General features: G+C 37.2%; 1 protein-coding gene across 2 annotated transcripts in view; it reads right to left on the bottom strand.

Moving 5' to 3' along the window:
- Positions 1-26,994, bottom strand: part of Csk (C-terminal Src kinase) — a 115,423-nt gene that overhangs the window by 5,359 nt on the left and 83,070 nt on the right. For both annotated transcript variants that reach the window (XM_071591193.1, XM_071591194.1), the window contains 9 exons: positions 19,759-19,851; positions 18,203-18,354; positions 17,356-17,575; positions 14,504-14,638; positions 11,474-11,610; positions 10,840-11,001; positions 10,564-10,759; positions 9,646-9,732; positions 3,646-3,738 (listed from right to left, as the gene is read on the bottom strand). In XM_071591193.1, the coding sequence (XP_071447294.1) occupies positions 3,646-3,738; positions 9,646-9,732; positions 10,564-10,759; positions 10,840-11,001; positions 11,474-11,610; positions 14,504-14,638; positions 17,356-17,575; positions 18,203-18,354; positions 19,759-19,794 (1,218 nt within the window). In that variant the 5' untranslated portion in view covers positions 19,795-19,851. The remainder of the gene's footprint in view (positions 1-3,645; positions 3,739-9,645; positions 9,733-10,563; positions 10,760-10,839; positions 11,002-11,473; positions 11,611-14,503; positions 14,639-17,355; positions 17,576-18,202; positions 18,355-19,758; positions 19,852-26,994) is intronic.

Genomic DNA, 26,994 nt, shown 5'->3' with positions numbered 1-26,994 from the left:
TGAATATACCAAACTAGTTCAACTCCTGACATAATATCAAATAGCATGCTCTCCTGAATGACATTTCCAATAATTGCCAAAATACTTAAATACATTGCGGGAGGTTTCAGTGAAATTTCAAAGCCTGTAGCCTAGATAGTCTTAATCGTTGAAAAATATTTTTTACCTAGCATATCCATGCAAGGCTTTGAAGCACTGTTTATTGTTTACCTTAATAAGAATGAAAATCAGGAATAAATTGGTTTTAAAAATCAAATAAATACAATAAAACTACTTTGTGATCTAAAATGAAAGCTTTATGATAAGAAACAACACTTTTCAATGGAAATAAAAATGGATTGCAAAAATTGCACGAGAGAGAGGTAGAATATGTCACAAGGTATTCAGAACCTTAAAAAGCTGAGACCATTGTAGTAGAAATTATCAATGTTCCCTGGTTCCCAATAAAAAATAATCAATGAAGAGAATACCGAAACAATTCATTGACCAGAAATTAGCAATCCAGCATCACATAACTTATGAAACAACGAACACTTGTCTAATTTAGCAGTCCATTTTGCCAAATTTTAAAAATATTGATAAATAAATAAATCAAGGAAAAAGCTGAAGCTTCTGTACTACATGAAGAAGTTATGCTAATAATTTTACCAGTTCCTCTAGAAATGCAATCTCAGCATGAACTGAGGATGCACTGCACCATCAGTGTCATCTGCTGACTTGAAGCTATTCAACTCCATTTTTTTCCAGTTGAACTTGACATTATGTTTTAGTCAACCATGAAAATTGTCTTGGGAGTTTAAGTTGGCCTTAAAACCCCCAAAAATTTGCAATATTCAAATATAATGCAGAGCAAATATTTTTGATCTCATCACATTAGTTGAGATGGACAGCAACATATCTCCTGAGGCATGTTCAACAACTACACAAAGCACAAATAATGAAGAACAAAGATAAAACACAACATAAATGGACCAATGAGAGAAGGAAATGGCAGTAAAATGTTGAGATGAAAGCTTTTGAGTGTCACAAAATGTTTTCTTCTCAGTGTGTCTAAGGGCAACTAAAAAAACAGGGGGATCGAGATGGTGCGGCGGCTAACGTACTGGCTTCCCACCCTGAGGGCGCGGGTTCAAATCCCAGCGGTGTTGAATATTTTTCAGAGGTATCTCGATCCCTACTTGAGGTGCTTTGTGGAGGGCACTTTGAGTGAGTACGCCGTCCGTCGGATGGGACATTAAACTGCGGACCCCTTGGCGCTTTTCGTAAAGAGTAGGCTAATGCCGACGCCGGGTTTCTCTCCACCCTTCATCCTTTCCTATCCATCCCCTATGGCGCAAATGACCTCAGCTGTCGGTCGCCTCCCCTCAAAACTACTACTACTAAAAAAACAAAGATAACTAAACTAAAGTAGGAAATACCACGATATAAAATGAAGGATTTTCCTTCAAAAGGAGAACATCTGATGCCTTCTCTGGCCCATTCACAATAAACTGGCTGACACTCGGGCAATCAGTTGTGCAGGTGGGACTAGCCATCTCAGAAAATAAGGTGAGGTGACACTAACTTGTACGAGTACAATGCATAAACCACTAGTCAAAAATAAAGGAATGCAAGTAGGGAGGGATTATAGGGGAGGGCAAGAGAATAAAACTTAGGGGGACTCACTTGTTTACTCCTTTCAATCCCCATCAATGGGCGCACTTAATAACTTGGGACTTCTCAACCCAATTTGCTCGATGTTCTTTAACTTCACCTCATATATTCTTCTACTCATTCCCCATTGTCCAAAATTACCATCAGTCAAGTTAAAACCAAAAATTCGACATACTTGGACTATATATAGTATGATAAAAAATTGGAGATGCAATGATGGCTATGTCATATACAAATAATGAATGAAGAACTGAGATGAAGGAAATACTGCATTAATGGGAAAAATACTGACTATACCCTAATTCAAGTGATCAAAAACTTATAATATATTCAGAAAATACAAACATGCATGGAACAGAATGAGAACATTACCATCATCATTTTCTTTAACTATGGATGAATGTTGCAGGGAAAAGCAAAAGAAAAATGGTCTACTTTCTATGCAACAAAAAGTTGACTTGCAGGGGATATCACCATTTTTCAAACTAGTTGAAATTATGGATTCAGTCAAACCATAGCCTTCATAAAACCAGAAAAATCCTATTTTCGTGGCAGACTTAGCCTTAGGCAGGTATAGCTGAGAGTTAATTAGAAAGCACTGCATGGGTCTATGTGTAATAACTTAGACATAGTTATCTAATGTTCAGCTAAAATTAAAGGAGAAAAATCTGTGAATACTATAGAGAGAGGTCACGGAAGGAATTTCTCCATTGATCCTTATTTTTCCCTCCTGTTCTTCTGGCTTCATGTAAGCCTCACTAAATAACAGACTTCTTCAGCTCATGACTGAGTCTTTCATAAAATTTTCTGCATATCATAAACATTTTTATCAATTCCATGTACAATTCCTAAGTATTATGAATCGAATCTTTCAGAGATTGTCACTACTAGCTCCTGGTAGGGTCACCTATGCCAGTTAGGTTGAACAGGAGGAGCCAGATGAAAGTTAATCGCTGCAGTGTTTGACAGTGCATAGATTAACTTTCTTACTTCACAGATTAATCATTGAAATGGCTGTAAAGGCATCTGATCCAAGTAAGTGGAATTGAAGAGGGGTTTATCTGTGCTTTCAGATGACAGGTTGCCTTTTTTAAGATGCAGCAAACAAGCAAATGTACCTTTGTAATGTTTTATGGTCTGTTTCTATCCAAAACCTACCTTAAATGGTAGAATAGTTAACAACTTGAGCACATCAATCCCATAGATAATTTTAATGGATGCGCGCAATTGTAATATGAGTTTTCGAATGTGATGAATTTTCTTACTGATAACAGTGTAAAATAAAGGTGTATTGTTGACCCATTGTAAAGAGTGGACCCACTGCATTTTGTGAAATGTGTGACGACATTTATACCAATTCTGTTGCAATTGTATACTCTTTTCATTTTATTACTGACCTCAACCCTTTCAAGCACAGTGCAGCCAGTGCTTTCAGTATGCAGTGGAAAATTCTTCCCAAAATACAGCCAGAAAGATCAAACACTGACACTCAGGCCACAAGACAGATTTTGCCAATGAAAATTCATTTTTAAAATCTGTGTGATATATTTTTGTTCTTAGATAATGCAAGACTAATACAATTATTTGGAATTTGTTAATGCAATTTTTCAGTTCACCTTTACTTTAGGCATATGCAAATTGTTTTATAGTAATTTTGGAAATTTTCAAGTCAATTTCATGATACTCCATACCTTTTCTACATTCATCGAAATTCCATGACTTTTCCAAGCTTTACAGGTCAGAAGACACCATGCTCAGAGGATAGAACACTCATTTTACTTTGACAGTGACTTATTATGGCAACCTTGTTTCCATTTTTTGAGAAGTACTCAATATGCAAATCTCATATTAAAATACATGTACCTTGTCACTGTGTTACACTAGTGTATGAATGAACTTAAATATTTTACACTAATTATATTAGCTATCCTAGAAAACTTATCTGTTCATTAATCTAAAATATATTAAATATTAAAATAGATTTACACATACCCTTTTCATGATGTCATAGACCTCAGGCGGGCACCCATCTGGAGCTTCCATTTTATACCCCTTTTCAACATGCTTCACAACTTCAGATAGTGGCTGAAGGAAAGTTCAATGAAAATTGATATAAGTAAATTTAGAAACCATACAAAGGTTTACTCTTAAGCATATCACAGCCACATAAGTACATTATCGCCATGTTATGATTAGCTTCCATTCTCAAATTACTGACTAAAAAGTCAAAATTCGAAATGGGAGGTTTTACTAAGAATTATGCTGTGAAAGCCTTCACATGCATCCATGTAATGATAAATACTAGTGAGACAAGAAGTGTAAGGGGAAATTTTGGCATCAACATATTGAGAATATTCGAATGGTGGGCTAAATATGAGTTTTGCCCACCAAATAACAATGAATAGAGAAATAGTGGAATCGTGTTAATACTACAATAATGGTGGTTGCAATGCAATGACTGAAATAGAAATATACATGGAAGGCTGATTCTTGTAGTGAGATCCATCTTATAGCTTCAGGAGCTCTGTCAGCTGAAGCAAATTTCACAGTTCCCACAGATGATTCATTTTAAAAATTTTCTCCATCCACATAGGTGATCTACCTATTTAAGACCTTAGTTTTTAATGCTCCCAGACAAATATTACACACCAATTATTTTTGGAAATCCATCCTTAATCACTGCCTCTTAGAAGTTCAAATATACCTACCTTCTACTTACACGTCATTCTCACTCACCCTAGATTTTCCCTTCCATCACAGCCTTACTGATATCACACTCTACTTCCTAATGTCTCCTCCAACCACGCACTATGCTCCATATTTAGATGATTAATAATCCTTCGTTCAGTCATAATTTGTGTGTACCTGTCATCAATTCCCTTCATCTTTCCAAAGCTTCTTTCACCAATGCAATTATTATCTTAAGGTTTCCACTACTACAGCCATTTCCCAAAAATATACTGCCCAAATATACGAACTGCAACTCCACCTGCTCTAATATACACAAAACATATTAAATGTTTGAACTAAACATGCTACTTCCTGAGGATCTCAAAATTTTTATTTTCTTGTGGTCAACCTACCTCCCATAACTCTAGCCTTTGCCCAGTAAAACAATCTGAAATAACTGAATTCTAAAAAGAAGAAATTTCAGATTCTTGGTCAGAATCCCCTGAGTTTTTCCCTGGGTAGTCCAATTTCCAAGCTTTTTCCTCAATTTACCTGATCAGTGAACATTCTAATATATTAATTATGGTGTGACTCTTCATTTTCTGGCTTTTCCTTCATGGTTTAGATTCTAGTTGCAAATTTCCAGTGGATCATCAATCATTGCTGCTTGCCAGCAAAATTATCATGGTCTGCCTAGAAGAATGCCAAAGTTATGAGGATTGAAGTAGCACTGCTGTATGTTCAAGGCATATTTGATAAGTAACGATTGTTTGGCCAATTAAAAAATTATACTCATTAAAAAAAGCTTTTAATGATGTTTTTAGTTTTCCACAAACTTACTTCACTTTTCTACATAATCGCCATTCATTTCTAAACATGTTTTGTAATACTGCACCTGCTTTTTTAGTCTCTCAGCATAGAAGTTTGCAAACTGGATATTAAACCAGTTGAAAACAGAGGTATTTTATGAGTTCCTTGTTGTCTTCAATCTGTCGTCCGCCAAGGCACTGTTTCAAGTGCAAGATTGGGAAATAGTCCCTAAGTGCAAAGTCAGAATTGGGGATAGCAGGCCAAAGACCCCACACACTCAACATTCTTTGCTCTTTGTCCTGGTGGGTTAGCATTTTTGGTACCCACCTTGGACACAATTTAAGATTTCCGAGCTTTTCCGTAACAGTCGCGCATAAGGTAGAGCCTCCAATGAGAGGAACTTTATCAGCCAGAGCACTAATCGTCAATTGTTGATCACATTGCAATTCTTGGTCCATTTGTTGAATGATTTCATCAGTCGGGATACTCCAGTCCAGCCACACCGCTCTTCACCATGCACATTTGTGCGACCATTTTAGGAGTCTCGACACGGTGGTAAAACCTTTCCTTCAATCATTACTAGTCCATTACAGTCCATAAACTAGACACAACTCCTAATGAATATGGGCAGCTGATGATCCTTTTGCACACAAAAATCATATCACAGCTTCTACTTCACAACTGGCGGGAACAATGGCTTTCACAGATATTGTTATCTGCATTCCCTGACAGGCAAGCTACTACTAGATCAAAACGATGACTTCAGAGGGTTCAGAAATAATCAAGGGATGGCACTGCATGCTTAGAACTTAGCTCTGACCCACCAATATTGAAATATAGGAAAATGGTCCATACTTTTTGATTGTGCCTGGTATTCACTACGCCTCTAATTTCCATTTTGAAATCATTCACAATACATGATAAAAGGGCAATGTAATACAATGATCTAAATTGATTGGAAGCTTGTGTTAATCTTATTTATAAAATATATACTTTTGTTAAAATAAGCCAGAAAGGATTTGACTAGTAGGAAAATTGAAAATCAAATAAATCTACATGAAGAATGTTACTTAGATTGGAATGATTACATAGTTGATCGCACCCAAAAAAACATCACAAATAATGGGAAAATATAAATATCAATAATGAAAATATGAGATTTTACTGTGTAGGCATACTTCATATGTAGTCATTAGAAACACGAGATCATCCCAAAACTTTTGTCTCCCATTTTTCCAGGAAATTGAAAGAAAAGTTTATTTCCTGTAATTTACACACCATTTTCAATCCCTAATATTTTTCTATTTTTTACATAATTATAATAAAAATCAATGCAATTTTGTATGCACTGGGATAGTGTTTCCATTCCCATGTCATAAAGTGTTGAATCCCAGCAATTACACCTCTTCATCATTGCTAAAGCATCTTCCGGCAAAATTTTCTCTCAATTAAGCAAATTTTTTTTTTTTAAGGTAATCTACCGGTTAAGGTAGGTTTTTGGATGGACACAACTACCAAACAAATATTTTATTACTCCTAACAAAACACAAAATCCATCATCCTACTCTATATCAGGTCCCTCTTCATCTCTGAGTACTTTCTTCCTCCCTTCATCCCGTCCAACATCCCTATCCTGTTCCTTCCCTTTCCTCTTTTGCCTAACATTCTACCCTCTATCACAGTCTTCAACATCCCATTGCCGGTCAGCACCCCCTTCATCCACTTTTCCTGCCTCCATAGGATTGCTCCCAACAAACCCCTCTCTTCGCCCACCATACCAAGTACTTCCTCATTTGTTTTCTTCTCTGTCCATTTCACCTTCACCATTCTTCTCCACACCCACATTTCAAAAGCCTCCAATCTACGTCTATCCTCCTGCTTCAATGACCACGTTTCCGCACCGTACATAGCTATGCTCCATATCAAAGTTTTTACGAGTCTTTTCTTAACATCCTTACTCAGAGTCCCCGTCATCAACTCCCTCCTCCTTGTGAAAGCCTCTTTGCCTAGCGCAATTCTTCTACTTACGTCCCTACTACTTTGACCGTGTTGGTCCAAAACACTACCGAGATACTTAAACTGCTCTACCTGCTCTAGTTTTTGCCCTCCTATTTTAATGTTAAGCTTGCCCTTTTTCTTTCTAGAAAATCGCATAACCTTTGTTTTATTAATGTTGATTCTCATCCCATACCTGTCGCACTGAATTTCCAATTCACTCAGCAATGCTTGCAGCCCCTTGGCTGACTGACAAACTCCCGCCCACTTTCATTCCTACCTCGAGTTCTTCCCATGCCTCTTTAATCATTTCCTCTGCATACAGGTTGAACAGCAACGGTGATAATGGGCAACCCTGCCTTACACCCCTTCCTAACACTGCCCATCCTGACTCCCCGTTTCCCACCCGCACCTGAGCAGTCTGAGACATGTACAGGTTGCGGATTAGCCTCCTTTCCCTCCAATCTATTCCTATTTCCTGAAATATACTCATTAGTTTTTCCCAATTCACCCTATCAAACGCTTTTTCGAAATCTACGAAACAGGCAAATACCTCCTGGTTGTGTTCTATATTCCTCTCGATTAATAATCTCATTACTGCAATGGCATCACGCGTACCTCTCCCCTTCCTAAACCCAAACTGATCATCCCCTAAGTAATCATTTGCCCTACTCTCTATCCTTTTGTCTATGATCCTGAGAACAACCTTAGCTGCGTGGGATATCAAACTAATTGTCCTATAGTCCTCACATGACGTGGCCTTTACCTTTTTCGGAATAGGAACTAAAACTGATCTCACAAAGTCTTCCGGCCAGATTCCCTCCTCATAAATACTACGGATCAGCCCATATAGCCTCTTCCTCCCACATTTTCCTAAGCATTTTAAAAGTTCCACGGGAATGTTATCTACCCCCACGGCCTTATTTAGTTTCATCTCCCTTAATGCCCTTTCTATCTCATGGTCTAGTATGCCTGGACCTAAGCTGTCCTCCTCTACGTCATTTTCTTTTTCAATGTCTAACTTTGTTGGTCTGAGTTCTTTACCATACAGTTCTTCTATATACTCCTTCCATCTCTCTTGGATCTTTCCTGCGTCAACTATTACCTTACCCGCCTTATCTCTAACTGTTAGCATAGCTCTTCCTTTCTTACTTCCCGATAACGATTTAACTTTGCTGTACAGCGCACCGATTTCACCCTTCCTCTGCAGACTTTCCATATCCTCGCACTGCGTCTTCCACCATGCTTCTTTTGCTTTATTTGTTGCCCGCCTCAATTTATTGTTCAATTCTTTGTACTTCATTTTGCCTAATTCTGTATTCATATTCTTCCATTTTCTCCGCTCATCCATCTTTGTAATCATCTCATCCGTGATCCATGGTTTCCTAGTCCTTTTAGCGTTAACGGTTCCAATAGTGTCTTATGCGGCTTTAGACAACCCCTTCTTGATCATTTCCCATTTTTCTTCGATAGTACTAAGCCCTTTACCATCCTCCATGATTTTCTCTACCGCCTGTTTGTATTCCTTCCTTTTCAACCCATTTAACACTTCTACATTCCATTTTCTAACTCGCCGCCCCTGCCTTATCTTTTTGAAACGTACGCTACATTTCATAACAACTAAATTGTGGTCAGAGTCCGCATCCGCTCCCGGGAAGCTGTGGGAATTTATCACACTGTTCCTAAACCTGTGTCTAACCAGGATATAATCTAGCTGATATCTTCCTGAGTCACCTGGCATTTTCCATGTATACCTGCGTCTTTTGTGGTGTCTAAACCAAGTGTTGGTACTCTCAATATAAATAAATACGATGCTGTATATAGTGGCAATTGATCCAAGAATTTTCAAGAAAAATTATGCATATGGAATGAAATAAAAGGTAATTGTGCAGACAATGATACGGTCCAGAAATACAGATTATTTTGATATTTTAAATTCATACAATTTGTGTAGTACTCAAACATATCCCATGTCAAATTCATTAGATCACATAAAGAGATTTTAAGGAAAATCCATCAAGCGCTTCAAGTCGCTATATTCACAAAGACATGCCACATATTTATTACAACAATCATTAATAATAAAATGTCATCAAAAGATTGATTATAGTTCACAAGAATTGACGTGAATTCATCTATTAATATGTAATGGGGACTCTTATCAAAGAGCTCCTTGGTAAAACAATATCCTTGTTAGCACGTCCATTCCTTAAGGTCCCATCCAGAACCAACTTAAATAGTTAAGCATTCACTCCATTTGTTTAGAAAATACCAAAAGTGGTTGCAGGAACAACTTCCTCCAGGATTCAGTTTTTGAAAGGTATGACATGCTTTCTGAATTAACTTTTAATTGTTTGCACTTGAAGATGAGATGTGAATTTGAACAACATGAATAAAATAGATTAAGGAAATTAAAACATATTTTGCATAATAAATGACGTGTATTTAAGATTTTTTAGTGGAACCATTAATTTAAAGCCAGAAATTAACACTTAACAGAAATAAACTCTAACTTACAATTCTTGGATAAGGCACTCTCCCAAATGAGTAGATCTCCCAAAGCAGAATACCAAAACTCCACATGTCAGATTTATTTGAAAATTTCTGAAAATGGAGAGAGAGAACTCGAATTGTATCAACCATTTAAAAAGTGATGAAATGAAGGAACAGCAAGTAGTATAGCAAATGAACATATTTAGAACACATTCATCAATCATATCATTTTTTTGCATATCAGTGGGTGATTTTGCGGAAGTTATTGTAGCACATCTTCTTTAAATTTGTCCAAGGCATCCATCTTTTGTCTTTTAATAGCTCTAAGAACCTAGCGGACTGTGGTAGTACAAGCATAGCTATGATTACTTTAGTGACAATATATTATGGTAATTCATCAAAACATTTTGTTCCTTAGAGCCCTTAGAAATTTATTGCATATGAGCACACCTCAATCACTTAATTGGCTGAAACACTCTGATAGAAATCAAGCATTTCGACTTCGAATCTATGGCCAACTGAATGATTTTCTTCGCTGTGAAATTGTCACATCCTGTGTGCACATATGCAGGCGACTCAGCTTAAGTTACTGTTGTGACATTTCCTAGTTTCTTTGAAAATGACTTTCATAATGATCCATTACAAATGGAAATTATTTCTTCATTGGTAAATAAGCTGAGAGGTGGGGTCCAGAAGTGTAGCAGTAGTTTGTCTCTGTGCCCATGGAAAAACCACTTTGATCAGTAGAGACTACAGGGTGCGGCAACATAACTTCCTTTTTTCAAATGGAAAACGTTTATTGAACTGTATTAATGACAGGTATGCTGAATATCTCAAAGGAAGAGACATGGAGCACATACAACAGATACATAATATTAGAAAATAAAAACAGATAGCTACTGACTTCATATCTTCAAAAAAAAAGGAACCAATTCCACTTACCCCATGTTTGAGAGCTTCAGGAGCAGTCCATTTAATCGGAAGTTTGCCCCCTTCTAAAGTGAAATTTTCATCACGTGCTAAACCAAAGTCTGACACTTTGGCAACACCTTCTTCTGAAATAAGTACATTTCTAGCAGCAAGATCTCTGTGAACAACTTTCCTGGATTCTAGATATTCCATTCCTGAACATGTGTCACTGAAACAATTCCTCAAATTTTTATCAAATTGTTTAAACACAATATTGAACAACATCCAAGATAAAGTGACAATTCTTACAATGCAAAATTTATTTGGTCTTTCTTGGTCACATGGAGCCTTCCTCTTGAGCGAAGGTAATCCACCAAACTTCCTTTACTCATGTATTCCGTTACCAAATAAATATGTTTGTTATTAAATACAAGTCCCAGAAGTTGCACGAGATTTTTATGTCTTAGTGATCTGAAAAGAAATAATAAAATAGGGTAAATCACAACTACAAAGTGATTTCATTCACATGACATTAATTTATACTAATGTAAATTCAAACATCTAAGAGGAAGGGAAAATCAATGGCCTTTAAAAGTGATTAATTTGCAGCAGAATAATTAGATAATATGTCTACATGCCATTCCTTAGGGGTTTATCCTTCCCTTTTTTATAATTTGTAGCCCTGGGTAGGTAAGTTCTCGAAATTTTTATTGCTTCTCCAACTTGGGAGTTATTTGAACCTACGACATGATATAGACATCTAATAATAGTCATTTCATCAGGAGACAACCATTTCCTGAGTAAATCAAGATATTTTACATGTTAAAATCAGGGAAGTACTGAACAGTTAGATAAGCACATCAAACAGATGTGCTTATATAACTTGCAGGAAAATGCAAACGCATACCTATATTTGATGATAATAGGCATACCATTAACTTACGTCATTAATGATGCTTCCGCCAAGAACTTCTGAGCTGCTTCACTAGAATCTTTAAGCATCTTCACGGCCACTTTCTCCCCCCTAAGTATGCCAAGCATGACATCTCCAAATTCTCCTTTTCCTATTGACTCTTTGAGCTGAAATGAAAGTTGAAAATTGACAAAATTTCACGAAGCATCCTTAATTACGTAGGTATGAAAGAAATGCAATGCATATTCATCATAGAATCCAAATCATATTCAATTGCATCATTAGTTCAAGTAAATGTCAACTGAGAACTTTCAAAAGATGCATCCTGGCAAATAAGTTTTTATTTTTTGGCGCAAAATTTAGCATTCTTTCAAAGAGTATTGACACAAAAATAGTGCACTATAGATAACAAATTGACATAATTTTCAAATATCATGTAAGTAAAATATTTTATGGTCCAATAGAATCCTTAAACTCAATGATTTCGGGGAGTACCAATGAGGGCTCTGGACAGTCAACTTACATTTAAATAAAGATTACAACCTAAACAATGAAAAGATAATATTTAACATCATCACTAATTCAGAGAGAAATCCTACAAAAGTAAGCAAAACTGTGTTACACTTAAGGATTTTGTCCTCAGAATGAAAAATGCTTTCCTTCGTGTACATAAAATTCTGGCAATTTATAAGCAAAAATTATTAACATGTTACGTACTACACATCCTCTTATTATGCACAAGAGTAACCTAAATCATAAAGTGAGGGTTTTTAAGTTTTTAGCCACTTAGAAGAAACATTAGCTCAGATTGATGATTTTGGAATTACTTAGCACACAGCTCAGGTATTGCTGGTACTACTTAGCCCACAGTTTTGATAAATTGCTCCTCATCAAAAAATTCTGTTGAAATCATCTACATTTCAAACTGCTGTTCTTGATTAGGCCTAAAATCCTTGTTGTTTAACTTGAAAATCAATTTTATTTTATTTTTTCTTCAGCATTTCACATCTGACTACACATTCCCAGTTACAAATGGGCCGTACACATTAATGACATCATGATGAATCAAATCCAATATTTTTCCAGGTGTCTCACTCCTGTAATTTGCTCTTTCCTCATTCCAAACACACCACGAATTTTTCTAATGGATGTTTCTATAAAATTCAGGCATTCATAGTATTTTTGGTAAGATGTTAACAAACTTGTATGACAAAATGATGCACCCAAAGAGAAAATCTAACGAAAAGGAGAATTGAGTAAAAAAATACAAGTGTCATCACATTAAACTGTACAAGTGACCTTATTTCTTTCACTGCTCCATTCAGTGGATAAATTAACACAATATACTGCATTAACAAGAAATCACAGGCTGAATGCAATTAACACAAACTTCCAATGCTAGTAATGTGGAAAGATGCAAAATTACTAACAAGGGGAGGACCAGGTTCATGGATGGCCAATTCCACAGAAACATTCTATCTAGATCTCCTTCAACTTTGAATACAAAAATATCCCCCTATGGACATACATGTATACGGCCAACAGGGTACAAGATAATTATGTTTAACGGTTCCAAAAAGTGTTTACATTCTGCTGTTGCTGTGGTAATATTGTTAGCTATCACTTGATGTCAACAGTTCAAACCAAATCCACAACTAATTTTTTTATCTGTTGTTTTAATTTTTGCAAATTTTATTGTGACAATTTTTTATAAAAGATTTAGCATTATTTTGAGTTTTCCATTTGTCAAATGGCAAGTTTTGGCATAGTATTGTTTTTTCACTTAAATTTTCATTGGATTTTTTCACTTAATTTTTTGTGATGCTACAAATTAATGCAATTTTTTTACCCCACCATTTGCCAAGGAGAAATGTATTTTAATAGCAATTAAAACATTAAGATTGGTTTGCACAACGAATGTCTCTCTCTATGAATGTTTTGCTAAATGAAGGCAGGGATATTTCCTGAGGACATTATAAAATACAGCTGAGGATATCAGTTTTTTGCAAAAGGCTCCTCATACAAATAATACTAGTTTTTTGCTGTTACCATGAAACTCATCACCCTCAGGAATATGAGAATAAAAATGAAATGCAGCAAAACAAGGTACATTACAAAGAAATAACAAAGAAAGATAATGCATAAAAGATATGAAGCACAAATTTACCATCTGAAAGATAAAAAAAATTAGAAGGAAAACCAAAATCAATAATATTCCAGGCAGCAGTGAGTCTTCAACTATTGTGACTGTATCTAAGAACATTAACGCTTCGTCAAATGCTTACTTCCATTTTTATTCCACCTAAGCCAGAGTCATTATTTTTTTAAATGTGATTTGTAACCTCACGGATTTAAGGGGAATATTAATTCCTGTCTGGACCTCTGGACAGGACCAGATGGGACCTACCCTTAAAAGTAAATATTTCAAAATTTATTAAACACACTTGTTTCAACATTTTAATATTATTTCAAAATGTATAATTGATGATGACAGTAATAGGTCAAAATACATTTCATGCTCATAAATTGTGAAATTTTTACTTAAATTTTTATTTCCTTCCACATTAAGATGAATTTTTACAAAATAATTCTTCTACAGAGAACTTTACCAATACACTATCTTACATAACTTGAATTATTTCAATTAAGATGTAGGCATGACTTTGGAGTATTCAATATTCTAAGTGAAAATGAACTTCATAATTTTCCACAAATTTATCAGACAGGTACATGACACATTTCATCATGCTATAGCATACTCGTATGCACGTGGGATGCCAGGTTTTTGCTGCTGTCCAATAAAATTGCTGCAAATACCTACACAAATTTTTACTATTGGAAATGATGTATGCCTTTCAATGATACATAGTCAACGATGAAATATGTAATGAAACATTTTTGTGCTGGGTTTGTGATTTCCAACAATTCTTGTCTAGGACTCAATTAAAGACATTAAAAAAAATTCAATAAAGGACAAGATAGAGACAATATAAAAAATGAAGACAAATTAAGGCAATAGAAGTTAAGGAAATTCTAGAGACCAATTTTAATTATTCATACCTCCACTTCATGCTCTTGAATAACCCATCCGGCTTCTTCAAATGCTTTGGTATTAACACAAAACTCCTGTTTCCCTTTCTTTGGTAAACATTTTGTTAACTGTGTGCACAGACCATCAGCATCTTGCTCATAGTGCTGCAAATAGGAAAGAAAAATTGAAATATAATATTTAACATTTGCACCTTGTACCTTTGGAAAGGAAATTTTATTTTCTGCAATGGATGTTGAAAATACTTTATCATACCTATGAAATTTAAAAAGATACGATGGAAAATGTATTTTGACCGAAGAATTTCTATTCCTAATCAGTTCAGTCATACACAGTAAAGGGTGACATTTGATTACAAATGTGAGTTTACTCAATGGACATCAAACATTCTGTATTTAATCTTGAAGTTAATGGAAAAAATTAAACTTTTTTTAGCTAAGTAACAAATGTTTTTGATCAAATTTTGCTTTCCACAACCCTGTGCCTAAGGATATATTACCAAGAGTGAAAATTGTGCTTTTATTGCAAAATCTAACACCCCTCAAAGTATTTACCATTACTTTTTAAACACACTTTATACATTGAACTTCCTGTATATTGACGCTCTATTTCCTTAAAAACTTTTGTGATTCCTCTCCTTCATTCCACAGTGGGAAGATAAAATATCGCAGATAATTGTCTTTGCCCATCGTATTCCAGAAATACTCTATTTCTTCATTTGAAATTAATGAAGGCATTTTATACAATCTGTTGAGCTCTAGACAATCCCTAATCTTGGTTATGGTCTGATTGATTTCTATGCATGGATATTTTTTCCTTATACATGCTGCCTTTCATGTGAAATGCATCATCTGCAACTATATTGAATGGAAAAGTTTTCTCTCTTCCTGGCTTTAATTTTCATTTATGTGAATAAATTTCATTTGTTTATAAAGATCACAACAAAGAACAACTCTGAAAAACTCAACTACCCGGCATTCTTCTGTAATAACTGATATCAACATAAATAAGCTTTTAGCTAACACCACGACAGCCATTAAACTATACCATCTGAAAACACACAAAATTTTAAAACATGATTACACTATTATTTGGCACTCAAGTCTGATCCTAGTAGTGGCATTTAATCGAAATCCAGATTGCTTGCAATGTTTAACCCAGGTTCTATAATGCTTTATTTTTATATTAATCATCCCACTGCAATAATGACAATCGGTACAGGTTCAAATGCCATGACTTTCACACTCAGACTGACATACCACCACCGCTTGCTGAAGTAATTGCCTACTTGATTATACTATATGTACGAGGTCTGTTCAAAAAGTATCGCAAATTTGGAATTTTTGTGGGTTACATATATTTGAGTTTTGATTTTTTTGTGGCGTTATGTATGGTACTTATGTATCTCCCTTATGCCAAAAAGTTCGGCCATTTTGAATGTTCCGTGAATTGTTGACAGCTCTTTTAGTTGGACGTGCTTTGGCTTGTCTTCAATTTTTCCTGTACCAAAAAATGGATCAAAGAATCTCTAACGAATTGGGTGAGAAAAACAAAATTAAGTGCACAGACGGATTCCAAATGTTGACTTTGGCATATGGAGAAGCTACCTTGGACCGAAGCAACATTTATAGGTGGTACAAAATGTTCTCAGAGGGCCAAGAAGATGTGAACAACGAAGAGCGTGCCAGATGCCGTAGCGCATCAACAACAGACGAAAACATTAATGAAGTGAAGAAAATGGTATTGGCCAATCATCAAATCACCGTTAGAGAAGTTGCTGAGGACCTAAACATATCGACTGGCCGGTGCCATTCGATTTTTACTAATGATTTGGGCATGACACGGGTCGCCACGAAATTCGTACAAAATTGCTCAATTTCGACCAACAACAGCTAATGACTCTGTCCGTGAAGACCCAAATTTGCTCCAGAGGGTGGTGACAAATCTAGGGTTTATGGTTATGACATGGAAACTTAAACTCAATCATCCCATTGAAAGCTTCAGCATGAGCCAAGACCAAAAGAAGCGTGCCAAGTTCAGTCAAATGTGAAAGTTTTGCTTACTGTTTTCTTCGATTGGAGGGGCGTGGTGCATCCACCCGGAGTTCTTGCCACAGGGTACAACGGTAAATAAGGAATATTACCTGCAGGTTACGCACAACTTGTGCAAAGCAATCCACTACAAATGCCTGAATTTTTGGAAGAACAAAAATTGGCTTTTGCACCATGACAATGCCCCTGCTCACACATCGTTACTTTTGTGTGAACTCTGGGCCAAAAACAACACACTAATGATGCCGCAGCCAGCGTATTCCCCAGATCTGCCCCCCAGTGACTTTTTCTTGTTCCCGCAACTGAAGAGGCCCATGAAAGGATGATGTTATGCTACGATAGACAAGATAAAAACTGCATCGAAGGAGGAGCTGAACAAGATCACAAAAAATGATTTTTTGAAGTGATTTGTGTGTTGGAAAAAATGCTGGCACAAGTTAATTTCTAATGGGGATTACTTTGAAGGGGACAAAACAGATATTCATGAATGAATAAATAATTTTCGAAAAAACACCAAAGTCTTGATACTTTTTGAGCAGACCTAGTAGGCTAACATTTAAAAGATTCTTTCCAAGCTGAAATCTATAAATTGAAATTTCATTCAGTGCTTGAAATGACTTGAAAGAAAAATGAGGAATTAAAAATAAAGATGATACAAAATAGTAACTTACTTCTCTTTTATCCCACAGATATTTCATTAAATCATTATAATGTAAATATATTTTAATGGCGAACAAAATAAACAGTTTCAACATTTGTTTTGACATAGAACTGATTACAGGAGGTTATTAATAAGGAATACTAATAATCACCTCTACAAGTTGTGCCAAGTTTTCAAAAAACTCTTCATCGTCAATGGTGAGCTGATTATCTTTGTACTTGACTCTGTAGTGCTCGACCTTTCCCTGATAGCACACACACAGTGTGTAATCTCCAGGGAAATTAGTGGACTCTCTCACTAGAAATAACCCATCTTCTTTCGGAGACAGGAGTTGCTCTGCTCTTTCACGAGATATCTTCCCATGAAACCATCTGAAAGTGAATAGCTTAACTTTATTTACAGTCAATAAATTATTCCATTAATACAGCCTGCACTTACATTGATAAAAAAACAAAATTGGGAGGGGCACTTTCTTTAATCATGCAGTGACACTTCAGATCACATCCATTACAAATGTAAATATTTATATTTTATTAAATTATATTTTTAATCGTGAAAAAGACTAAAAGTTCAACACCATAAAAATTATATTGCTTTAGAATTTTTTTCCTCAAATAACATTAATCAGTACGCCAGGTTGCTATTAGATTCTGGATGATGAATTAAAAGGGATTAACTCTAAGACTACACCCAACAAATTGATTATACTTTGTCTTTTACAATGATAGTGTTGGGTGAGAAAATATCTAACTCGTTATGATAGAGGAAGGAAGATTCCACTCTTATAGTTTTAAACAATGATGTACGATTTTGGTATCCTATAGTATTTAGCAGAAGATATTTCTTAATTTCATTTATAGATAACTAATCATTCTGATCTAGAGTAACAAGAAAACTATAACAAGATGCATTCTGTGATTTGGAATAAAAAAATTCACAACACTCTATTTTCAATCAACTCATGAAATGCAATTACAAATTAAGAATAGTACACATACGGCATAGCATTTAGCTTCACTTCTGCCCTTTTCTGGAGGTAAATGGGTGAGGATATTTTGTCGTTTTCCTGGACTTCCATCATGACTGTCTGCTTCACAGGAAACCAGCCTGGGTCCTGGTAAGGACCCACGATTGTAACTGGCTGGAACCTCTGCAACAAAACAGAAAAATCAGGCTAAATTGAAGGCAAGAGTTCAACCTATACACAGTTTCTAAAAAGCCTAAAATGGTAGTTCAAAAGCCTCTCCAGGTTCACACAAGCCATTGCGGCAATCCTGAGCTCAAGGAGAAAAAAATGAGCATTGAAAAAGCCTGCACTTTGCTTTCCACCCCAGAACTCTTACTTAAATACTTAACTTAGCTTTCCTAATTCTTCAGAATTTCAGTACTTTAAATTTCTTGTGGTTAATCCTTATCCCATACCATAGCATTGTGCATGTGAAACACTCAACAATAACTGCAATCCTTTGGCTGTCAGACTCACTATTATTTCATCATATGCAAGCCTGACAATTCTTCGACTGCCCACTTTTATTCCCAGCCCCAGCTTTTCCCATACTATGCATAACACAGTTCCTATGCATACAGATTGATAAGCACCACAGATAACAGGGAATCCTGTCTCACTCCTGAGGCAATCACTGCAAATTCCAAGTCACCTACCCCTTCTGTCCAGTCGAATGCCATATTTTGTAGTGTCTTAATTAACTTGGCCCACCCTACACAGTCAAACACCTCAAAATCCAAATAAATTTCCCTCCTACTAATGTTCTCATCACTGCATTGGTATATCATATTTTTCTCACCTCCCTGAATCCAAACAGATCTTCAACTAGGTGGTTTTTTAAAACTATTCTGCAGCCTTCTATTGGTAATTCTTAGAACTAATTTTGCTACGCATGGAATTAAACTTAACCCTGCTATACATAAAGTAAAATTATCCTTGCTGTACGTGGAATTAAACTTATCATCTTATAGACCTCACACTTTTTCAGAATTGGGATCAAAATTGACCTAGGTAAATCATCTGGCCATATTACCACCTTATACACACCTGTAAATAAATACTTTCTATGATTCATAGAATCCCTTTCTTCCATATTTCCCTATGCCCTTAAGTCATTCTGCCAGGACATTAACTTTGCCTGCTGCCTTGTTCAACTTAATCTCCCAAAGCACTTTTTCAATCTCCTTTTATCTACCTAGTAGTACAAGATAGATAAATTTCTTCCGGGGGGACAAATGAGGGGGGAAACACCTATCTGTCAAATATACCTTGAATTATTTTCAGGAGTAATACTTTAATACTTACTACATATGTTGGCCATTGCATATTTATTTTGTTTTGTTGGAATTGACTTCAATTAAGCACACCAAGAGAAATAAAAAAATGCACCTTACTCTTTGAGTTATGACATCAAAGATTGGGAAGAGTTTTAAGAGGAAATTTTTTAGTTTAGGAATGTTTGTATTCCCTCACCTTTCCACAGACAAGCGACTACAAATATTAAACAGCAATGACTATGAATGGAAAAATTATTATTTAAGGTCTAACCTGGGTCAGAGCAGAATTCTGCACGTTTTGGCTCATCACTGCAACAATCCATAAAACTGGCAGGAAGAATCAATTATGCATGAGATTCATCACCTAGAATATAAAAGGAAAATGCAATCAGCAAACCACTTACAAAATAAAATGCACACAAAAAATTAAAAAACTTAAATACACCTGGATGGGAATGTAATTAACCTACAGATATAAAACTCCAAGAACCCATCACAACATTGAAGTGCAAAATCCCAGATTTGGCAAAAAATTAATTTAAAGTGGACAATTAAATTTTTAATTTTGCTTCCAAATCGCAGTAAACCTGAATCCAGAATGAATCAGAGAGATATGGCCTTTAATTTCAAACAATGAATAGGTAAATTGAATTAACAGAAATATTAAAATGTCTAAGCTTAAGTTTAAAATGGATGGTATTTTCCACCTGAGGAAAACTTGGATTTATATATTAAATAATTCTCGCCCGAGAACGGCTTCTCTAGATGTAGAGATAATCGGAAAAAATAACAAAAAATTCCAAGTAATAATCACAGCTGGCAGTTAAAAAAGGAAACAGTAGGGCTTCCACTTCTGCCAAGGAGACGAAGTCTTAGAAGCTAGCGAAAAGACGGATGTGCACCCGAGCAGCAAATCGTCCGAGATTCGTACCAGACCAGGGCTTCGGCTTTTCTTCGGTCGAATTAAGAACAAATGCGACTATGGTTCCTCTATTATACTCGTTCGTGCGACGCACGCCATCACAAAGACAGATACCATTATTATTACGATACAGCACCGAATGGCGATGATGATCGAGTGGCGGCAAGGAACAACACGTCAACGACAAATTTGGAGCGACACGCGTCGGATTGGGTGGGAAAAGCAGAGGCGAGAACTTCTAAGGCTACGTTACGCCCTGAGCGCCTTAATTATTCCAGCCTATTCCACGCTCTCAGATTCTTCGTCAAATATGAGACCGCTTTACTTATCTGCAGTACAAGAGACCCGTAGCGTACTTCGAGTTATCACAGGCGTCGTGAAAAAGAAACGTTGTCAGCTAGAACCTAGGTGTAACATTCAACGTACAAATGCACGTATGAATGTGCAATTAAAAGTAATCCATACTATTAATATCATTGGTTGCTCATATTTGGAAGGGAAAATATCCATCGCTGCTTAGGTTATATTGCTAATAATCAGTACAAATTGAAACCAATTGAACAGTACTATATGCGACAAGGTATGCCGTCGCATAAATACGAGGGTCATCCGGAAAGTAGTACCCGTTCGTGAAATAAAGACACAAAAGTAAATATTAACAAACATAAAAAATTTTATTTGAAAGAGGATACTTTAAACTACTTCTCAACATAATCTCCAAGCAAATTAAGGCATTTGTCATAACGTGTGACAAGTTTCTGTATTCCTGCTGCATAGTCCTTCGCCGCCAGCTCATTGAGATACGCGAGGGACCCATCTTGCACAAATTTTTGCATAATGCAGATGGTGTTTAACAATTTCATGAACAATTGTTCGAGAAACATTGGGAAAATGCTCACAGATGTCATCAATTGTGACGCGCCGATCGTTCCTCACGAATTCGTCAACTGAGCTCACCAGTTGGTCTGTAATGACAGACGGTCTCCCCGAACGCTCATCGTCGTGTGTGTTCCCCCTCCCCATGTTGAAGTTGCGACACCACCGCCGAACAGACGACTCGTCCATTACATTGTCTCCATACACCTCCTTTAATTGGCGATGAATATCACATGGGCGAACGTTTCTTGCATTGAGGAATTTAATCACTGCCCTCACTTCACAACTGGCGGCGTTCTCAATTTTTTTAAACATTGTAAACAATCACAGAAATAACACAGGCAATGCTAGCGTCACGCAACTTGGCTCAGAGAAGGCAGACAAGCCACTGAAGCTATCTGACCTCGTCCAGCGGCTACTCGCGTCGTCAGCACTTCATGCGGCACGAACGGGTACTACTTTCCGGATGACCCTCGTATAATTCTATTTACAATATTATTATCGAAGAATTAAGGCTAAAGCGAGATATCAATAGAGTCATTCGGAAGAGAACGAAATTGTTGACTAGTCACATCGTCACGGATTTTTGATGGTGTATTGTGATGCTCACGTTCCTGTTTCATTGTGTATACGGAGACGTTATAGCTTCCGAAATAATTTGGTTACGCCCTAGCTGCACGTAGCTTTTATCGGAAGGAATACCCGGAACAAATTGCGACAAAAATGAAATCGTAAACTACGAATTCTCCATGCGCGAATGGACATTTTTTTTAGAGATGTGTTGTCCCTTGTGACGTCAATTCGTTGCCCCTTGCGACATTATAACATGATGCAATGCCGAAAACAATTTTCGTGATTTAAAAACACCTAGCGGACAAGAATGCGAGGCTGTGTTGACTGAGTATATAAAAGACAAAAGTGTTGCGACGGCAAATACGAGACACTATTATTAATATTGCGTCTTAAAAGAAAACAATAAAAACAAAAATAGTTTGACATGGAAAGGTTAGTTAGACACCTAAGGACAGGCGACGAAGGTCGATGCATGGTCGGGGGGCTTCCGCTCAGCAGGGCCGTTGAGCCGTCGGACTAAGCCCACCCCGCCAATCTGCCGGTCAGTCAGACCGGCAGTAAGACTTGACCTACGCAAATAAACCAACAGTGCAAATTAATTCCTGCTTAAGCACGGGAAAATCGCGGGCAATGAAAAATATGATATATACATGATGAATATAACCTGAACATCCTCAACAAAATATAGCACACTGTACACTAAAGACATTGCCTTTACGCGAATATCAGTCATTATACTAACAATGCAGATAACTTCCAAAGAAACTGCGGGAGATACCGCAACAGTAACTTTTAACGGAGTCATCCGCTAATGTGCATTTCAATGCAACTATTTCAGAGTGTAAAAATCATTCGCCTTGACCGAGATTCGAATCCGAAACCCTCTATGTCCGGTCGGGTGCTTTAGCCAGTTAAGCTTGCCAGGCGTCGTCTTAAACTCTAATTTTTGGGGGCTTTAAAAGAATAAGACGTTGTGACGAAATACCGTACATACAATGTTACAGGCATTCGCAGTAAAATTTCAGAGTTTAAGACGACGCCTGGATAGCTTAACTGGCTAAAGCACTCAACCGGACATCGAGGGATTCGGGTTCGAATACCGGTCAAGGCGAATGATTTTTACACTCTGAAATTGTTGCATTGAAATACAGATAACGATTAATGCGTATATTGAGGAACTATAAATATCAGAACATTAAATAAATTTTTAATATCAAAACTTTCACTTTTATCTTAAGACATTACTGCCATCACGCCCCTCCCATGTTTGAATCCACTCATAAAATTTGACATTATGACATGTATCGCCGATTGGCGCACTGATTTATTGAAAATTTTGTTAGTAAATAATATTTATTAAGGTCCGCCGCCCAATATCGACAGGCGGGGTGTCTGTCGCTGCTGTCAATCCCGAAGGTGGACCAAGGGAGGTCAACCCGTAATTTAAGAAAACAAAAAGGGAAATATTAACAACTAGTCATCCCTTGCCTCAACTCCTTAAGTTTCCATTCGATTTGCTAATGGAAGGAAGCCTTAGTACGACTGGACTCTTATTTTGCCACCACTCCGATTGCGGTTTTATGACGGCCCACATCCCCCAAAACAATCACACACTTCCGTTTCGAACATGGAATCAACTTAAAAAGACAAAATGCATAACTAGCATTCATTAGCTGTCAATGCAAAATATAATATTGCATAACATAGATGATAGCATTTATTAAGCACGCACCAGCGGCTTGCATTACTGGACATGATGACAACGATTCACATTTCTACGTAGCTATATTATGTTTCGGCCAACTTTTGACTTGATTACCCCTATCCATCCCGTATTAAGGAATCACCGGACGACATTTGACTGACGCGTTGTGTAAGGTGTTTTGTAAACTATATCCTTAAAATCTGCATCGGATAACAAATTACACTTAACAATATATATATAAAACATTGAATGGGAGTAATTACTGTACAAAAGAGGATGCGATGACAAAAGAGCACATGAGCGCACTCCGCCTGCTTAAGTACCACACACAAATAGGAAGCAGGCGATATTAAACAGACTAAACGCAGTCCACAATGATTTACTTTTATTAAAATTGAATAGTTCCTCCGAACCCACGTCCGTGAAATATGTCTGCATGTGTTTCTTATGTCTGCTCCTCCCTCTGGCCAGGAGCAATACATCATTCGACGCAGAATTATGTTCATTTTTCTAGTCCGTAAACTTCCCCCACTAACAGTTGATGCTAAAGAGTAAGGCTCAAAATTGTGTTCCAATTCTATTACGGGATCATCCGCCGATGGATTGCATATTCATAGAAAGAACAATTTCGAGAGAAATTACGAGAACATTGACGAAAATCATAAATAAACAGATGGAATATTTTTTTTCCAAATTCGATCCAGATTTGAGAATGGATTGGCAGAATCGGGAAGTTGAATTTATTAGCTGCATTTTCGTTCAAGACCTATACTCATCGCCATATAATTTCAAACTTGAATAATTGAATGAAAACTGCTCAACTTAATATCACATTATATCTTGGCATAGGTTTATTTTATCATCCAATAACTACTTCTTTCCACAAAGCAGAATGCAAATCATCGGAAGGGTGTTCCAGTTGCGGAAGAGGCCTCCTTTAAATTATGCCACGCAAATGCGACCATTACGCGCAATATGATATTTAGTTTGAAATAGCTTAGATGTAACAAGACTATGCCCTTTGAATTTTGAGATGTTTAACAATTAGAAATTTGCTGCGCTGTATGCATGTGCAAAAAAAACCAAACTATATTAATATAGCTCGGATGCTGAGTAGGAGTCGAACCCAGGCCCTGCGATCAATTGTCCACCGATTTATTGTACCTCCTTGACTACCACGTCCCCACATGTGTACAAGGTTTGTATAAAAAATATCGATAACAATTTTTCCCCGACGTGTGCGTGATGTGTTGAATTCAGACCATCGGTTAAGTGTACGCATTATCGCATATCGTATTAGCATTTATTAGATGATAGTGCTCATCATTATCACTCAAAAATTGGTGAATCGAAAGACCTACGCTTAATTCGTCCCGATGATCTTGACGGACGACCAAAAGCAGAATCGTGTGCCTGTTTGGGAAGATCTTTTGCAACGCTTCGCGACGATTCCCCATTCCCCTTACAGTCCCGACTTGGCGCCAGGAAGCTTTCATATTCCCAAGAGTAAAATCCTCCCTCAAAGGACACCACCATGGTATCCTAGTGTACCCTCAAGGAACTGCCGGAATCCGTCTAACCAGGAGCCTTCGAGTCGTGGAAAACCCGCTTGCAAAAGTTTGTCAACGCTCAAGGGATGCACTTAGAAGAATTTTGAGGTATTGTACCAATATCTGAAATAAATTTACTTTTCATAAATGTTTCCCGATACTTTTTATACAAACCATGTATATGAACGGATATATACACATATATACACAAACATACGCACACGCCCGTGCGTATGTGTTTGTGAGAATGCGTGCGTATACTTGTATATTTTACCCACACACACACAACAAAGACTAGACTGAACGGACACAGAAATGCTGCTAGAGGGGAAACAACGGAAATGGACGGTGACCTTTCGGATATGACGTATCAGAGACAGTTTTGGTCACACGAACGGGATGAGAGACGAACGTTTACTGGAAAGCTTGAATGGGTGGCACATATACAGCACTCAATTATATGAGAAGGCGCGGGAGGAAGCCGAAGCTTCCGCGTACAACTGAAAACGAGACAGCAAGGGAGGTTTGGATGCTGAAGACAGCCAAGACAGACCTGAACGGATACTTTGGGCGGAGGGACAGATTAAATCTCTCGCGTTAAATTACATATTACATCTCTTGCATAAATTGGAAGGATAAGCAATGATTTTGGAAATGTATTATTACCCCCATTAGTACAACGGTAGGAGCGATTAAGTCAGTAAAATTAGAGATTAAGTGTAGGACAAATAGATTCAAGATGTCATTTTTCCACGCACATAATGGATCAGAATAACATTGTCCGACCGCGGTAGAGTAATATTATAACTTTTCATGACACGGAGAAGTGTGCCCTGCATTGGTTTGCATAAAAAATTCTAGTAAATATTCAACTTTCCACTAGATTGTATAAACCCTAAACCCAGTAATCAACCCGAGGGTCGGTTTGGTAGGTGATAGTAGGGTTCACCCAGTACTAAGCCCGACGGCATGTGAAATTCACACATCAGGGTAGTGGGGGCAGTTCCTTTCCCTGTGCCGGTTATGGTTTCCCAGGAAGATCTGGTACCCGAGAAATCACATAGCTTGGGTGGAGCTGCAGGTGCCCAGAGTGGCTTGCCCGGTAATCAAAACCGGGACACTCCGGTCAGTAGACCAACGCTCTACCCCTGGACTACCGCGACCCACACGTAGATTTACATGTGTGTGTGTGTGTATATATACACAGACACAAATATAGTATATATATCTCATGTACACATTTATGTATCAATTCCAAGGTAAGATCTCATCCTACGTGTTATTAGTTCGTGTGTGTCCCCGTTAACAGTGTAGTGCTGCTAGAAATCCGGGTCGTTTCTGTTAAGCCCTTTTGCCATAAGACAGCTCGTAGCAGAAGCGCACTTCTCGGCGACATGAATGGAGTGCACTTGTAAGCGAACGTGGAGAGGGGCGTGGCGACGAGGTTTGTGCACGAGGGGGGGGCTCCCCACGAGGGTTCGGCACTTGGCTGTAAGTTGGGCGAGAGGGGTGGATCGAGTGACAGAGAAAGTTCCACGAAGGCCTGCGAGTTCCCGGAATCGAACCCGGGTCAGAAGCCCAAAGTTCTACCCCCTAGACTATCGCGACCCATATATATACATATACTGATCGGATGGCCCGGGTTCGATTCCGGGAACTCGCAGGCCTTCGTGGATCCTTCTCTGTCACTCGATCCACCCCTCTCGCCCAACTTACAGCCATATATACAGCTATATACAGCCATATGTATAAATATATAAATATATATAATATACATTATACATATAATATATTATGTTTTATACATACAAAATATATTATATTATAAATATAATTAATTTCAACGGAAATATACATACAGAAGCACTGAGTTTAAATTTT

The sequence above is a fragment of the Hetaerina americana genome, unplaced genomic scaffold, assembly GCF_022747635.1.
Source record: "Hetaerina americana unplaced genomic scaffold, ioHetAmer1.1.p SCAF_43, whole genome shotgun sequence".
NCBI classification, from domain to species: domain Eukaryota; kingdom Metazoa; phylum Arthropoda; class Insecta; order Odonata; family Calopterygidae; genus Hetaerina; species Hetaerina americana.
The sequence above is the reverse complement of the archived record's forward strand: the minus strand, read 5'-3'. Positions and strand labels throughout refer to the sequence as shown.